General features: G+C 53.6%; 1 protein-coding gene across 1 annotated transcript in view; it reads right to left on the bottom strand.

Annotated features, from left to right (window-relative positions):
* Positions 1 to 51: 51 nt before the first annotated feature.
* Positions 52 to 13309, bottom strand: part of ZSWIM5 (zinc finger SWIM-type containing 5) — a gene marked incomplete at its 5' end in the record, with an annotated part of 99335 nt that continues 86077 nt past the window's right edge. The window contains 9 exons of the mRNA XM_080622352.1: positions 52 to 2066; positions 2659 to 2740; positions 3025 to 3188; positions 5157 to 5314; positions 6927 to 7062; positions 7488 to 7748; positions 8198 to 8335; positions 9224 to 9370; positions 11574 to 11750. Coding sequence (XP_080478478.1) covers positions 1204 to 2066; positions 2659 to 2740; positions 3025 to 3188; positions 5157 to 5314; positions 6927 to 7062; positions 7488 to 7748; positions 8198 to 8335; positions 9224 to 9370; positions 11574 to 11750 — 2126 coding nt within the window. The 3' untranslated portion in view covers positions 52 to 1203. The remainder of the gene's footprint in view (positions 2067 to 2658; positions 2741 to 3024; positions 3189 to 5156; positions 5315 to 6926; positions 7063 to 7487; positions 7749 to 8197; positions 8336 to 9223; positions 9371 to 11573; positions 11751 to 13309) is intronic.

Genomic DNA, 13309 nt, shown 5'->3' with positions numbered 1-13309 from the left:
AAACAGTGCTTGCCCCTGCTCCCTCCCCAGGAGCCAGCAGCCCTGGTGCCCACCTGCCTGCCCAAGCACCTCGCATCCCTGCGCCCATGGGAGACAGCATGTGCAAGGTGATGGGCTTGTGTCCTCCATCCCCAGCATCCATGTGTGTCCGAGCGAGCGTCTCCCGAGCCCCTTCCTTTGCTGTCCTCAAGCGCTGGGCTGCTGCTCCTCCTTCCTTCTGTCCATCCATCTGTCCATCCGTCCGTCCCAGGGCTGCGAGTTGAGTGGGCATTCTCCTCCCCCCACACCCTTCTCGCTGCCGACGATGCTGTGGGAACCTGAGAAACGTTCACGTGCCTCCTCCTCTTTTTGTCTGTGGTTTTTGTTGTGTGTGGTTTTTTGTTTTTTAAATAATAGTTATAATAATAATAATAACAATAATAATAATAGCAATAATAAAAATAATCGCCCCAGCCCATGACAATTTCAAGTATCCCCCAAATAAAAGACAGAATTATAAATAATTATAACTTTACAATTTAATAATTGACACATATACTATAGTATTTACAGTATCATAAATGCTTTTTTTTTTTTCTTTTTTGTGTTACTTTTAGTAAGCAATCCCTGAGAACAGTTACTTTAACTTGTTTTATTGAAGTATCTTCACAAATAGAGGAGTTTGCATGTCTCGGGCGGGCGGGAGAAGCGCTCTGCAAAGCCATCGCTTTTGATGACGCATGAGGTTCTAGTGTCGCAGGTTTCTTTGCTCGCTCTTCTTATTTCTTTCTCTTTTCCTACTTACTTTGAATTCCCCATGTAAATTTAACGATTTCTGCACTTTGCAACCTTCAGATCCCTCCAGCGACCGCTTCCTTCAGGAAAGAGGTATTAGATTTCCAGGTTAGCTTTTGGTATTGGCAAGGGAGGGCAGGGGGCTGAGCGAACCATCCTTTTTCCCCGTGGTTGCCTTTTGGTTTGTGCCCAAGGAATCTCTGGATCCTCTCAGCGTGTGAAATGGTTAAATCCAAGAAAGGAAATAAAATCAAAGACAAAAAAAAACAAACAAAAAAAGAAAACAAACAAACAAACAAAAGAAAAAAGACCAGAACAGAGCAGCCTCTGCCGATGGGGGGAAGGTGATCTCTGCTTTCCTTCCTTCTTCTCTCCCGAGTCCCCTTGCTGCGGCCGGACCCTGCCAGTGAGCATGGCAGGGGCCGGGGCTCACCCAAACCGCTCCCGCACCAGCAACATCAGTTTTTTCTTGCCTTTATAGATTTGTTTGAGATTGTCAATGAACTGGGCAAACTGTATGTGCCCGTCCTGCGCCAGGAGGAAGGTCTCCCTGGCCTTGCTGAGGAACTCGATGAACTCCCCGTAGTGCCGTGGGCTGATGTGGGTGAGCCGGGAGTGAGTGGTGTTGATGTAGGCGCTTATCGTCGCGTCCAGCAGCTGCCGCAGCGGGGCTTTGTCGGTGGACATCAGCTTTCCCGAGTTCCTGCGGCCGGGAATGCCGGCCAGCCCTGGGGCCGTCATGGTGCAGCGGCGAAGGATGTCCGAGAGCACTGTGGCACAGTGCACGCTCTTCACCACCAGTGGGATGATGGCCGCCAGCTCGTTTTTGCCTAGAGAGTGGCTCAAGGCACAGGCCCAGAGCACGTCGTTGATGGCTGGGTGCGTGTCCTGGTTGTAGGCCAGGTTGAGATGCGTCATGGCCAACGAGGCCAGTTTGAACGCCCGGAGCGGGTAGCCCCGGTGCTCCATGTAGCGGGCGATGGTGAAGAGCTGGGTGTAGGTCATGCCGGTGGAGGCGGCGTCGATGACGATCTGGTAGGCGGTCTCGAAGGCGATGTGGTCCTTCTCGCAGAGGGTCAGGGCGGACAGGGCGCAGTTCTGGGGGTCCTTCATGGCACACTGCAGGGCCAGGGTGCGGGCGCAGCTGGCCAGCTCTTCCCGCTGCGGGTAGTCCAGGCTCAGGCGCAGGATGGTGTTGTGGGACATCACTGTGGCCGCCACAATGCTGGTGGCTTCCGTGGGAGTGAACAGCGAGTACCAGCTCTGCAGGATGCTCACCAGGGCCCTCACCCCTGCAAGAAAACACTGGGGTCACGGCACAGCCCTGGAGCCTGGCTCGGATCACAGAGCTCCTCCAAGTCCCAAGACAAAAGCCATGGCAAAGCCAGCTTGCGGCAATGCTGAGCTGCTGCCTCTGACCCAGCAGGGACAGGGCAGAAGGGGACAGGCAGAGGTTACCCTTCACTGCCATGCTGCAGGGCACAGCAAACACTGCTGGCCTGGCCCAGGTACAGGTGACCTGTCCCAGCCCCATACCTGGCCACTGCTGTGGCCCCATCCCTGCCAGCTCTGAGGTGCATCCAGTTACACAGGGTGGTGAAGCACTGGCACAGGGTGCCCAGAGAAGCTGTGGCTGCCCCATCCCTGGCAGTGTTCAAGGCCAGGTTGGACAGGGCTTGGAGCAACCTGCTGTAGTGGAAGGTGTTCCTGCCCATGGCAGGGAGTTGGAGCTGGATGAGCTTTAAGGTCCCTTCCAACCCAAACTGTCCTGTGGTTCTATGAATGGGAGGCCCAGAAGAGCTCAGATGCGCAGGGCTACGAATGACCCTAGGGTCCCTCCCATCACATGCAGGCTGGGTTCCCCTAGCACAGCAAGGCACTCACCCACTTCGGTAGCGCACGTCACCAGCCACCTCACCATCTCCCGCCGCCGCCAGTTGAGGGTGGACAGCGTCATGCGCATCACCTGCAAGGCAAATTCAGGGTGACTGGCTGCCTCACAGGGCACCCAACGCAGTGGTGCTCCCCAAAGATCTCTCTGTCCCACCCGGCTACCAGCTCCCCAGTGCTGCCTCGCCTCCACCCAAACTGCATCAGGCACAGGGGCCTCCCAGGGCTGAGCTCCCCTGCTCAGGGAGGAATTTACTCCTTCCACAGGGGACACCGTGCTTGGTGTAAGACCATCACCAGTGCCGCTGCCAAAGCATGTGGGGCAGAAGGGCCACCAGCATTCTCAGTGTCACCCCATACCTGGAGTCCCAGCTCCAGTGCCACATTGAGCAGCGTTGTGTCTGAGTTGCTGTCAGCTGGCGTGGCGATCTTGAACGCATCCTGAGCCAGCTTGAAGATCAAGGAGGAGGAGTGGATGTTCTTCTGGATGGCCTCCAGCACCGTGCGTAAGCGCAGCATGTCCCCTGGGTGCAGGCAAGAACAATCAGATGGCTCAGCCTCCCCCCAGCTTCCCCTCAAGCCCCATCTCCTGCCTGCACCAAGTGGTTAACCAACCCCCTTCAGCCCCTCTGGACACCCATGCAGAGGGATGCACAGGGATGCTGGATCAGGCCCTGCAGTCCAACAGCAAAATGGAGTGTCCTCCCCAGGAGGTGACACATCTTACAGCACCCATCCTTGCTCAAGAACATCCTCTCACAGACAGAACAAAGAAGCCTGAGTGATCCCAGACACATCCTGGAGCATTAGCAGACATTTCCAGGCACCTGGATGTTCTAGCCTGGGTTCAAGTTTGACAGCTGTAAAGCAGACTCTTCCCAACAAAGGAGGGGTTTGGGGAGATGCCCAGTGCTAAATGGCTGCAGAAAGGTCATTCTTCATTTAGAAACACACACAGTCTTGATCAGGAAGTCCCTTCCCTCTGCAAAGCTAGCAAAGACTGGGCCAGGGCCACCCAGGTACACTGTGGCTTGGTCCTGGATGTCCCAGGTCAGACACACAGCTCTCATAACTGAGAGAGGCTGAGATATCCCCAAAGAAGGGGGTTCCTGGCACAACACCCAGTGATGCTGTGGGTCCCCTGTCACTGGAAGCCATGGGTGCTACAAGGATATGTGATGGCATTGGGAAATGGGGCAAGATCTTGGAACAGGGACCCATCAAGGCATATTAGTATCAGGATGCTGTATCTGGCCTAGGAAATCCTCCTGTCAGACCCTGTGGGACATAGAGTGCGGAAAGGGATGTTTTGCATGGGTGCAGACCAGAGATACCAACAGTTCATATTAGGTCTCTCTGCTTTGTTCCAGGTTCATGTTTCTACTCTCATAGTTCTCAATTGAGCAGATGCACCAGAAAACCAAGTAACACAACAATGTGAAGGACCCAGTGCTGCACCTGGGTACACAGAGACATCTTGAGTGACAAACAGCTGAAGATATCTCCTGCCACCCACAGCAGCCACTTGCCTCCCTAAAACAGCTTGCGGGGGCATAGGCAAGAGAGGCCTTGAGGACACAGAGACATGCTGTGGTGGCGGACATCTGGAGAAGGGGATGGTGGGAAGAACAGATGCAATCCAACAGCCCTACAACCCTGGCATAAAAACCTCGTTTCCCATTAGGCACTGGAAGGGAGAAGAACCTAAAGGATAAAGCAGGTACAAGCTCTCCATCAGGACATCAGCCCTGGAAAAGCAGCAAAGAGGAAGAAGATGCTAAGGCAGTGAGGATGGATGTTTAATGAAAAGCCTGTGCTTGCCTTCATCATTGTGCCTGGGCAGTGACCAAAGGGGCCTGAGAGACAGTGAAGAGGTGTTTTATGAGTCCCTCATGGCTGAGACCAAGGTGTCCCACCCAGCACAGCTGGCCCCATCTCCAGCCCTGCCGAAAGCCACACACGGTTTGGTGCACAGGGAGGTATTCTCCCTCTTACATCTTGTGTAAGATCATTACTACAGGATAGAAAGAGACAAAGCAGAGGTAAAAGAATAAGCAGCTTCAAACTAAACCATGGCATGAACTTACAACATGTCTGGCAGGACTAGCTGACCTGGCAGCTGACCATGCTGTATGACAGGCATGGTCCAGCATCACCCAGGGAGAGTACCCAGGATTGTGGTTGGCATCCCTGCAGGGTTGCCTGCATCTCTGCAGAACCTCCTGTCCTGGCCTGCCAGAATATGAACCTTGGGGCCCTTTGGGACAAGAGCCCTGGAGATCGCAGACTGATGGGCTGCTCTGAGGCCAGCTTACTGTGCCCTGCGTGGGACAGGCTGACAGTGGGGCACTGAGCTGGACTCTGCCAGTACTCAAGGGAGCAGAAACAGAAGCTCCCTCTTCTCTCCAGGAAAATCCCTTTGATGCTCTTGTGCAGCATTGTCCCATCACCCCCATCCCAGGTTCATGTTCAGATTCAAGCTCCCCACCAACCTTTGGCTGCCGTGAGCATGGTGGAGGCCAGCTCGCACTGCTGCGACTCCAGGTGCCCCAGGGTGAACCAGCGTGGGTACCTGCTGGGGACCACCGAGACCAAGTGATGGGGGTGAGTCACATCGCCGGACGGGGCTGTGGTCTCCAGCACAGGCAACCTGAAGGGCAAACAGGAGAAGGCAACATCAGACCCCAGCTCAGCACCAGCATCGCCCCCTTCTCCCCATGGCGCTGTTGAGGTGAGGCAGGAGCTGCCTGCAGCAACACCTTTGAAAGCATCCTGCTGCTGTGCATGTGTGGGGCTCCCGAGGCTGCATGCTCAACACATGGGCATAGGGATCAATCTCAGGCTGACTTGAAAGGAAGAGAATGATCCGTGAAGTGATTTATAAACTTGTAAGAAAAAGCACAAGCCTTAGAAAAAAAAACAGAAAGCAAATTCCCTCCTCCCTCCCCGCTGCTTTCATGTTAGAGTGCCCGGCAGAGCCCCTGCTTTTATCATCTGGTTCTTCTTAAAATGCCCAGTTATGATCAGAAGCAGCAGCAAATTTCCCCAGGGCCTCTGCAGACGGGTTAGGTTACCTGCTCTTGCAGGGAATATCTGAAAGCCTGGAAAACCTGGGGGAGAAGGAAGCCTAAGGAAGGGGAGCAGGAGTCTCACATCGCTGGCTATGGTGACAAAACCATGTTGGCTCTTAAACCCCTGAATTGGCGCTGGTGTCACTAACTTGATGGCCAGCCAAGGTGTGCAGGAGGGCATTTGTTCCCTTGGACATGGAGAGCATCCAACCACCTCTGCCGTCCTTGCTTGCAGGCTTGGGGTACCCATGGGGCAGCAGAAGCCCAACCTTCTCAGCCCAGGTCAGAGACACCCCAACACAGAGAGTCCTGGCTGTGAGCAGGGGACAGGCTCTAACAGATGACAAGGGAAGAATGTGCACCCCATGGACACTCAGTCCTACTCCTGTTTGATGGCCTCAGACACAGCAGAGGCCCTTGGCTACTTGTTAGGTCTGGCTGTCCTCCTGAGCAGCTCTTCCCAGGCCAGGGGCACTTCCAAATTTCCCTAAGTCTTGGGGAGAGATGGTCCATTTCATCAAGGAAATATCACAAGGAAGATGATACTCTGAGCTGGAACTTTTCATGGTGTTGGAGAGAGAGGGCTGCTCTGGGGTTGATGGTCCTTCAAAAGCATTGGTTCATTTGGGACATTCCAGCCTGTTCTAGACCCATCCAGCCCCTGCCAAAAAAGTGCAGTCCACAGGCTGATGTCTGAGGTGTGTCACACACCAGGGAGGGATGTGGGGCAGCGCTTGGCATTGACTGTGTCCCCAGGCCCAGAGACGAAGCTGGGCTTTAATGGAGAACAGTGTTACTGTGCTCTGTGCCTGGCTCTGCGACATCCTGGAGCCAGGAGCAAATCATCTGCCTATCTGTCCTGGGATAACAGCCTGTGTGCCTGGGATCTGCTCCAGCAGAGGATGAAGCAGCCTGGGGCAAGGGGTTGGCCAGAGGGCTGGACCAGCAGACCCATGCAAATCCCTATGGATTGGGCTTGCAAACCAGGAGTCACCCAAATGGAGAGCAGGAGTCCCTTTGCACTGCCGCTGTGCCCAGGTGGACCTATACACTCAAAATCCCAGGGATGGCAAGCCCCAAGCCTTCCTCTAGTCCATCCCTGCTCTACAGTTGCAAAGCATCCTGGATTCCCATCAGAGCATAGGAGAGAGGCAAAAAGGGGGGCAGAGACAGAATAAAACATGCACCAACCTCATGGCCCGCAAAGCCAGCTTGTATGCCAGGTCTGCATCGTGGGGCAGCAGGGCAGAGAACAGGTATTTGGCAAAGGTGTGCATGGGGACGCTCTCACGGTGGATGACTTCTCCCAAGCCGCTGAAGGGACCACCTAGGCAGAAGCAGAGCCCATCAGCCATAACTAGCACAGCAGTATCTGTGTCTGAGGTTTGCACCATTCTAAAGCTTTGAGGATCTGCTCAGCAGCTCCTTGGTGCGTTACTCAAGTTGGATCCAGGGCGAAGAGCTGCTCTTTCCTTTTCTAAAGACCTTTTCAGGCCAAAATCCCACAGAAACCAAGGCCCCGTGCTTAGCACCTTTCTCCATAGTGCCTCTGAGGTGGTCTCGCTCCAGGGATGTCAGCAAACCCTTGCTTTGCCAGGCAATGGGACAGAGCAACCATCCTACAGGCTCAGCGCCTCACCTACAGGAGCCAGGATGGGGTCAGCCAGGTATAAACCTTGGAAAGGGCAGCCTGGAGGTGCTACCAATACCCAGTTAAGACACAGAAGCCATCGGCATGGACCAAGCCCCCACCTTCCAGCAGCAAGATGCACTGCTTCCGCAGGGTCTGCACCAGCACCGGGTCCAGCTCCAGGTCCTGCAGCCGGGCAATGATCTGTTCCTCATTGCGGCACACCTTGTCCTGGGCGTAGAGACCTTCAGGCATCACTCTCTGCTGACCCATCCCCATCAGGGCCACCTCTAAGGCCAGGGACAGGTAGGACTCGCCACTGTCCTGGCTGCTGGTCGCAACGGGCACGTGTTGATACACTGGCGGTTTGGAGTCCCCGGCATCTGGAAGAGAGGAAAGAGATGCAGCAGGGTTAGAGAGAAAAACCTCTCAACTTCAGAAGCAAGACCCACACTTCTCTGCTGCCTGCCTTCAGTCATCCATGATGGATAAAAGCTTCCTATGGGAAATGTGGGCTTCACCCTTCTTCCTGCTCTCACTAGGAGATGCAGAGATGTGCAACAGGATCTGACACCGGAGCCTTCCCATGGGCCAGTATGCCTTGGGCCAGCTCTGCTAAGCTGCTCTCCTGCTCTGCTTTGGCTGCAAACCCTCAGGGCCACTAACTCCTGCTCTCTGCACTGCAGCTCTTGTCCTCACTGCTCCTGCAAAGGCAGAGAGAGGGGAAGCTCAGAACCCAGGAGCCCTGAGCCCCAGTCCTGCCCCAGGGTCTGCCCCCCAAGCTCAGTTCAGCAGCAGCCAGCAGGAAGGAGCCAGGAGGAGCGCTCGGTACCTGAAATTTCAAGGCAATTTTCCTCTTCTAATCTACAAGCTTCAGTCAGGGTGAGAAAGAGGCAGCCGATGGGGTTCAGAGGGTGGCCTACCCAGCCCTCCAAGTTAGTGATGGTTGTGGCTCCTCGCTGCAGCAGCTCTGCAAAACATGGAACAGAAAGACTGTAAGAGTGAGGAATTTAAAGACAGATTCTGCACCCACAGGAGTCTCTGAGACCAGAGAGGCCTTTTCTTACCCCATAGCCTGGACTCGGGGACCTCCAGGGCCTACTTAGCATGGTAGCTCACAAGGGCAAGGAGCAGCCACCATACACACTGCCAGACATCAGAAGGAGCAGGCACCCAACAATAAAACATGCTCCTAAGGCCCCTTAAGATGCAATAGTTTGTTCTCTGTTCCGGAAGGACACAGGGGACTGCAGAGTCCCAGGATGGAGTTTATAAAGTCAGACTTATGGACTCCTTTGCAATGGTAGCCTGATTGTTTTGGAAACACAAGCAGAAATCTCTCTGGAGATGATAAAGACTCCCAGTGAGTCTCAAAGGCTCCACCTTTTGATGATCTCAAGCTGGCAAGATTCAGGAGTCACTGATCACCAGCAGCACTGCAGTAACTGACCCCAACTGCAACTGCAACAGAACACTGGGCTTGCCTCCTGGTACAATTTGTTCAGCAAATGCAAGGTGGAGGTAGCACACGCAGCCAGTTACTGCAGCTCTGCAGACAAGCAGCTCCTCTTTAATGCAGGCATCACTTGCCTCATAGGCAACAAGTCACAGCAACAGTGGGAACATGAACATCCCTACTCCAGCAGCCTAAAGACAGCACATGGACCCCTCTGAGCAGTTTGGCTCAAGCAATCAGATGCATCAGTTTGCCTTTCTAGGGTGTGAGTAACGCCATACATCAACCTCTGCTGCTCTGGATGGGGCAGCACTTCTCTTTGAGGTGGAGAAGACATTTTCAACCAGCTGGGCCACGCCAGCCAGACCTCGTGAGACAATTCTCCCATAGCTCCACTCATACCTTTCTTCTGGTGCTTATAGATCTCCAGCTGCCTTTGCTGCTGCAGTCGCAGGGTGTTGATTATGGCAACAGTTAGTCGCAGAGCTTCTCTGGGATAGCCATGGGAGCGCAGGGCATCCACCCGAGCGCAGGCGGTAGGGACATGTTCTGCAGGCAAGGACAAACACAGGGGCATGGCTGAGCCACAGGAGCACAGAAATTCACAGGATGGTACTATCAGGGGTGAAAACCTGATAGCATCAGGCTTCAGGGCATTTTCTTCTTCTGATCTTCCCCAAGCCCCTGCTAAACTCCTGCTCCTTGTCTTGAATTCATCCCTTTCTCCTTCCTCCTGGCAGGGACACCTACCAGGAATGCTAACAGGATTCCTACCACGTTCAACCCACAGCAGCTACGTCAGTGCCTAAATCCCCACCTCCACAAACCTTATCTAATGGAAGCATTTCCAACACACTATTGCTGCAATACAACGGCTTCAAACCCAGGTTGTGACAACCCTGCTGTTCATTTCTCCTAAAATCCACACGGCTTATGGTGGTTTCTCTCACTGCTGTGCACCCAAACACTTCTTGGTGTCTCATCCAACACCCTTCCCAGCTCTCATGGCACAGGTGACGGCCGTGCATCCAGCCCTGCGCTGGGGGCACTGGCAGGTTGGAGGTGATGTTTTGAACTGCTTCCTTAACACCTCCATGGAGCACGCTCTGCAGACACCCCGTCTCTTCTGCAGCCCTCCTACCTGGTGTTTTATTATTAGGAACAGTTGCATGAACCCCTCCCCAAGACTCAAATTGCTTAGGAATTCATCTGCTCCTGCTGCTCACTCCTCACCTGAAATCTCAAGCGACTGTGAGGAGGATTATGACTGAGTGAGAAATTAGCAGGAGCAGATGACATGACATGCTGCATAACAAGCAGTGAAAATCCCATTTTCTTGCAAAGCGTCCTAGCAAGGGTGGGGGTTAGGGAACGGGGGAAGGCAAACATGAAGATCTAAAATTATGGTAAAGGGATAATTTCTATTCCTGGAAGAACTCAGAAAGCGCTGGAAATGCAGACAACCGCCCCCACAAATGGGGTTTCCACATCCCAAAGGTCACCCGCAAGAAATACACGAGGAAGAGGTTTCAGAACAGACACATCTGTAAAAGAGCTTCTTGTTGTTCCCTCTATTCATTTGCTAAGCGGATGGAATATTCAGCTTCTTGCTGAATTCATCACTGAAGTTGCTGACAAATCACACTCCTCTCCCAGCACCGAGTCCCTGAAGGGGTGCCAAGAAAGCCAGAGCCCAAAATCCCAAAATCACAGCAAATACATCAGAAGAATAACATGCACCAACCAACTGGGCCAAAGGGCTTGCCAGAACCCAGATTATGCTAGGGACAGGGCAGCTGGGGCCTCCACATCCCTGCTAGATGGAGTCCATGGAAGCACTAACCTACCACTGCTACCTACGGCTGCACAGGGAGGAAACCTGCTGCCTGCAGCTACACAAAACTCTTCCCAAAGTAGAAATGTCCTCTCCTGATGCAGCTAACCTAGCAGAGGTGCACCAGCAGCCTCCACATGCACCCGCTTTAACTTATCTCCTGGCCCTAATAGCAATTTAGTGCCAGCTGCTGCACAAACCACATCTTTGGATGACTTTAAATACTCTCTCCCCTTTTGGCTGGGTGATGGCAGACCCTGGCTGCTGGAGCAGATGACAGTGCAGTGGTGGGTTCTGAGTAGTCCCATGTCCATATACTCACCTCTTGGGCTGTAGGGATGAGGCATCCAACCTTATAGAGGCCTGGGGGGCCTGCATTTCCCATTTTGGGGTCAGTCTTACAAGGGCACTTACAAGCCCTTCATCTCACTTGTTCTCATCCCAGCCATGTAGCTGTTGTGGGTCTGCAGGTCTGCCCAGGGTCATGACTTTGCAGTAGAGAAGTTGTGTGGAGAGAGTGAGAGCGGGGAAGAAAAAATCCAGAGGATACAGCTGTGCCCTCCAGACAACTTTCAAGGACTTAATTGTCCAGTCCTGCTGCACTGGAAACAGTGAGAGCTTGCATGGGGATAGCTAACCTTGAGAGGATAAAAGAGAACACGATGAACCTGGTCCAAGCTGCCCAAGGGGAACCCAGACTGTAAAGATGTGGGACTTAATGTAAGGACTGTGACTGGGGTGTGGGAAAGAATCAAGTTCTGCTTGCCCTATCCTCAGGCTAAGGGCCAGGGAGGTAATTTCAATCTAGGATGCAGAGGCTTGCAAAGAGCCAGGCTACCAAAGCTTTTCTGATGCTTTGGGTGGCTCTTCTCCACTAGCATCTACCCAACCAGGCTGTGCAAGGTTTGGGATGCTCACCCAGCCACAGAGGCTGCCCCTGGGAGTTGAAGAGGAGGCTCTCGCCCTCCCGCTGGTAGGAGGGAGACACGTAGAAGTCACTGCTGATGATGCGCTGCAAGTGGCTGTCCTGCCAGTGCAGGTCACAGCCCTCGATCGCCCGCGTGAACACGGTTCGTCTGGGCCTGGCCAAGGAGTCTGTGAAGAGAAAAGCAATCAGTGCCTTGGTGGGGCAGGGGCAGCCTGTTCCTGCCTCCAGACATGATCCCCTGGGCACAGAAGTGTCTTTTCTTTACAATGAGAACAAAGCCCCACCAGCTCCCACCCCAGACACTCCTAGCTGAGCCCAGGGGCTCTGGCTCCTGCACTGCGACAAAGTGCCTTTAGATACCTCTGCTGCCCATCCCATCTGATGGAGATTGCTGTCTCCTTAGACAGCACTGCAAAGTAACTTGCTAGAATAGCTGCCTTGATCAGAGAGGTGCGAAAAGAGGCAGGACTGCCCATCTGTTTGCTTTCCAATGATAATTCACAGTCACATACGAGGCTGACGCCTTGAAATGCGGCAGTGCCTTCCCACCCCTGTGACACGCAGTGCCAAGAGTCAGGACTGGGCTTCCTCAGTGCTACTGCCTTGCATCACTCTTCTGCTCCAGCAGAGTCTCCAGGCTTCACTGAACCACAGCGATCCAGATCAGGTTGGATGGGGCTTTAAGCAACCTGGTCTAGTGGAAAGTGTCCCTGCCCAAGGCAGGGGTTGGAACTGGATGAGCTTTAAGGTCCCTTCCAACCCAAACCATTCTATGATTCTATGAAGTCATGAAGGGAACTGCGTGAGTGTGTCTCAGCTGTTTCCTGGCAATGGGGGGAACCATCACCTTCTAGCAACCTCTGCAGGCTGTGTGAGAGGGCTGGAAGGGAGGAGATGGCATCGTCTGAAAGCCCACTGTTGCTCTGCAGCAGATGTCTGCTCCCTCTGCAGAGCTGCTCTGTAACTTCACTGATGTTTTTGAAGCTATCAAATGCTGGACAAGCATTTCACACTGTCCAGACAGATCAGACAAGTGGTCTGTCAGGAGGAAAAGGCCTGTCTGGAGCAATCCTGCTATTGCTCCAGCCACATCGGATCATGAAGGCCAAACACAGCCAGCAGGCTGCAAAACTGGAAGCCCTAAAGGGGGTGCAATGATGAATGTTCGGTCCTGAAACCCACAAGACAGGCCAAGTTAAAAGCATTCAAGAGTGAAAAACAAAAGGCACTGCTCAAAGCTTATCCAGGGAGGCTGGATAAACATGCTCCAGAAACGATGGCAACAAGCAATTAGGCTGAATGCTGCAGGCACCCCAAGGTGGAGAGAAATTAACCAGGTGCTGCTACGTAGAGAACCAAGCCTGCTCGCTTTACAAGAAGGATTTCAGGAATCAGCTGTTCTCCTTCAGCAGTAAAAGAGGCTGGGAGCAATATGGAGCAGTATTTGCACACACACAAACATTAACTCCTGGACACCTCCAGGATCCATGCTGCTCCCAGTCCCCTGCGTGGAGATGCAAGGAGCATAGGGACACAGGGATGTCCTCGACCCGTGCTTTGGAAACTCCCTGCTCTTCTAAATAAAGTGACCTGCTCAGCCCCAGCAACCTCAGCCCCGAATGCCACAGCGAATCCTTGGTGGAGCAGGGAACACCAGAGGGGAGTCCCAGGGCTGGCACAGGACATGGAGCAAGGCCAGGTTTAATTTAAGCTGTTCCCAAAGGAT

Source organism: Psittacula echo (assembly GCF_963264785.1).
Source record: "Psittacula echo genome assembly, chromosome: 7".
Classification (NCBI taxonomy): domain Eukaryota; kingdom Metazoa; phylum Chordata; class Aves; order Psittaciformes; family Psittacidae; genus Psittacula; species Psittacula echo.
Note: the sequence above shows the minus strand (reverse complement) of the source record. Positions and strands in the feature narration are given on the sequence as shown.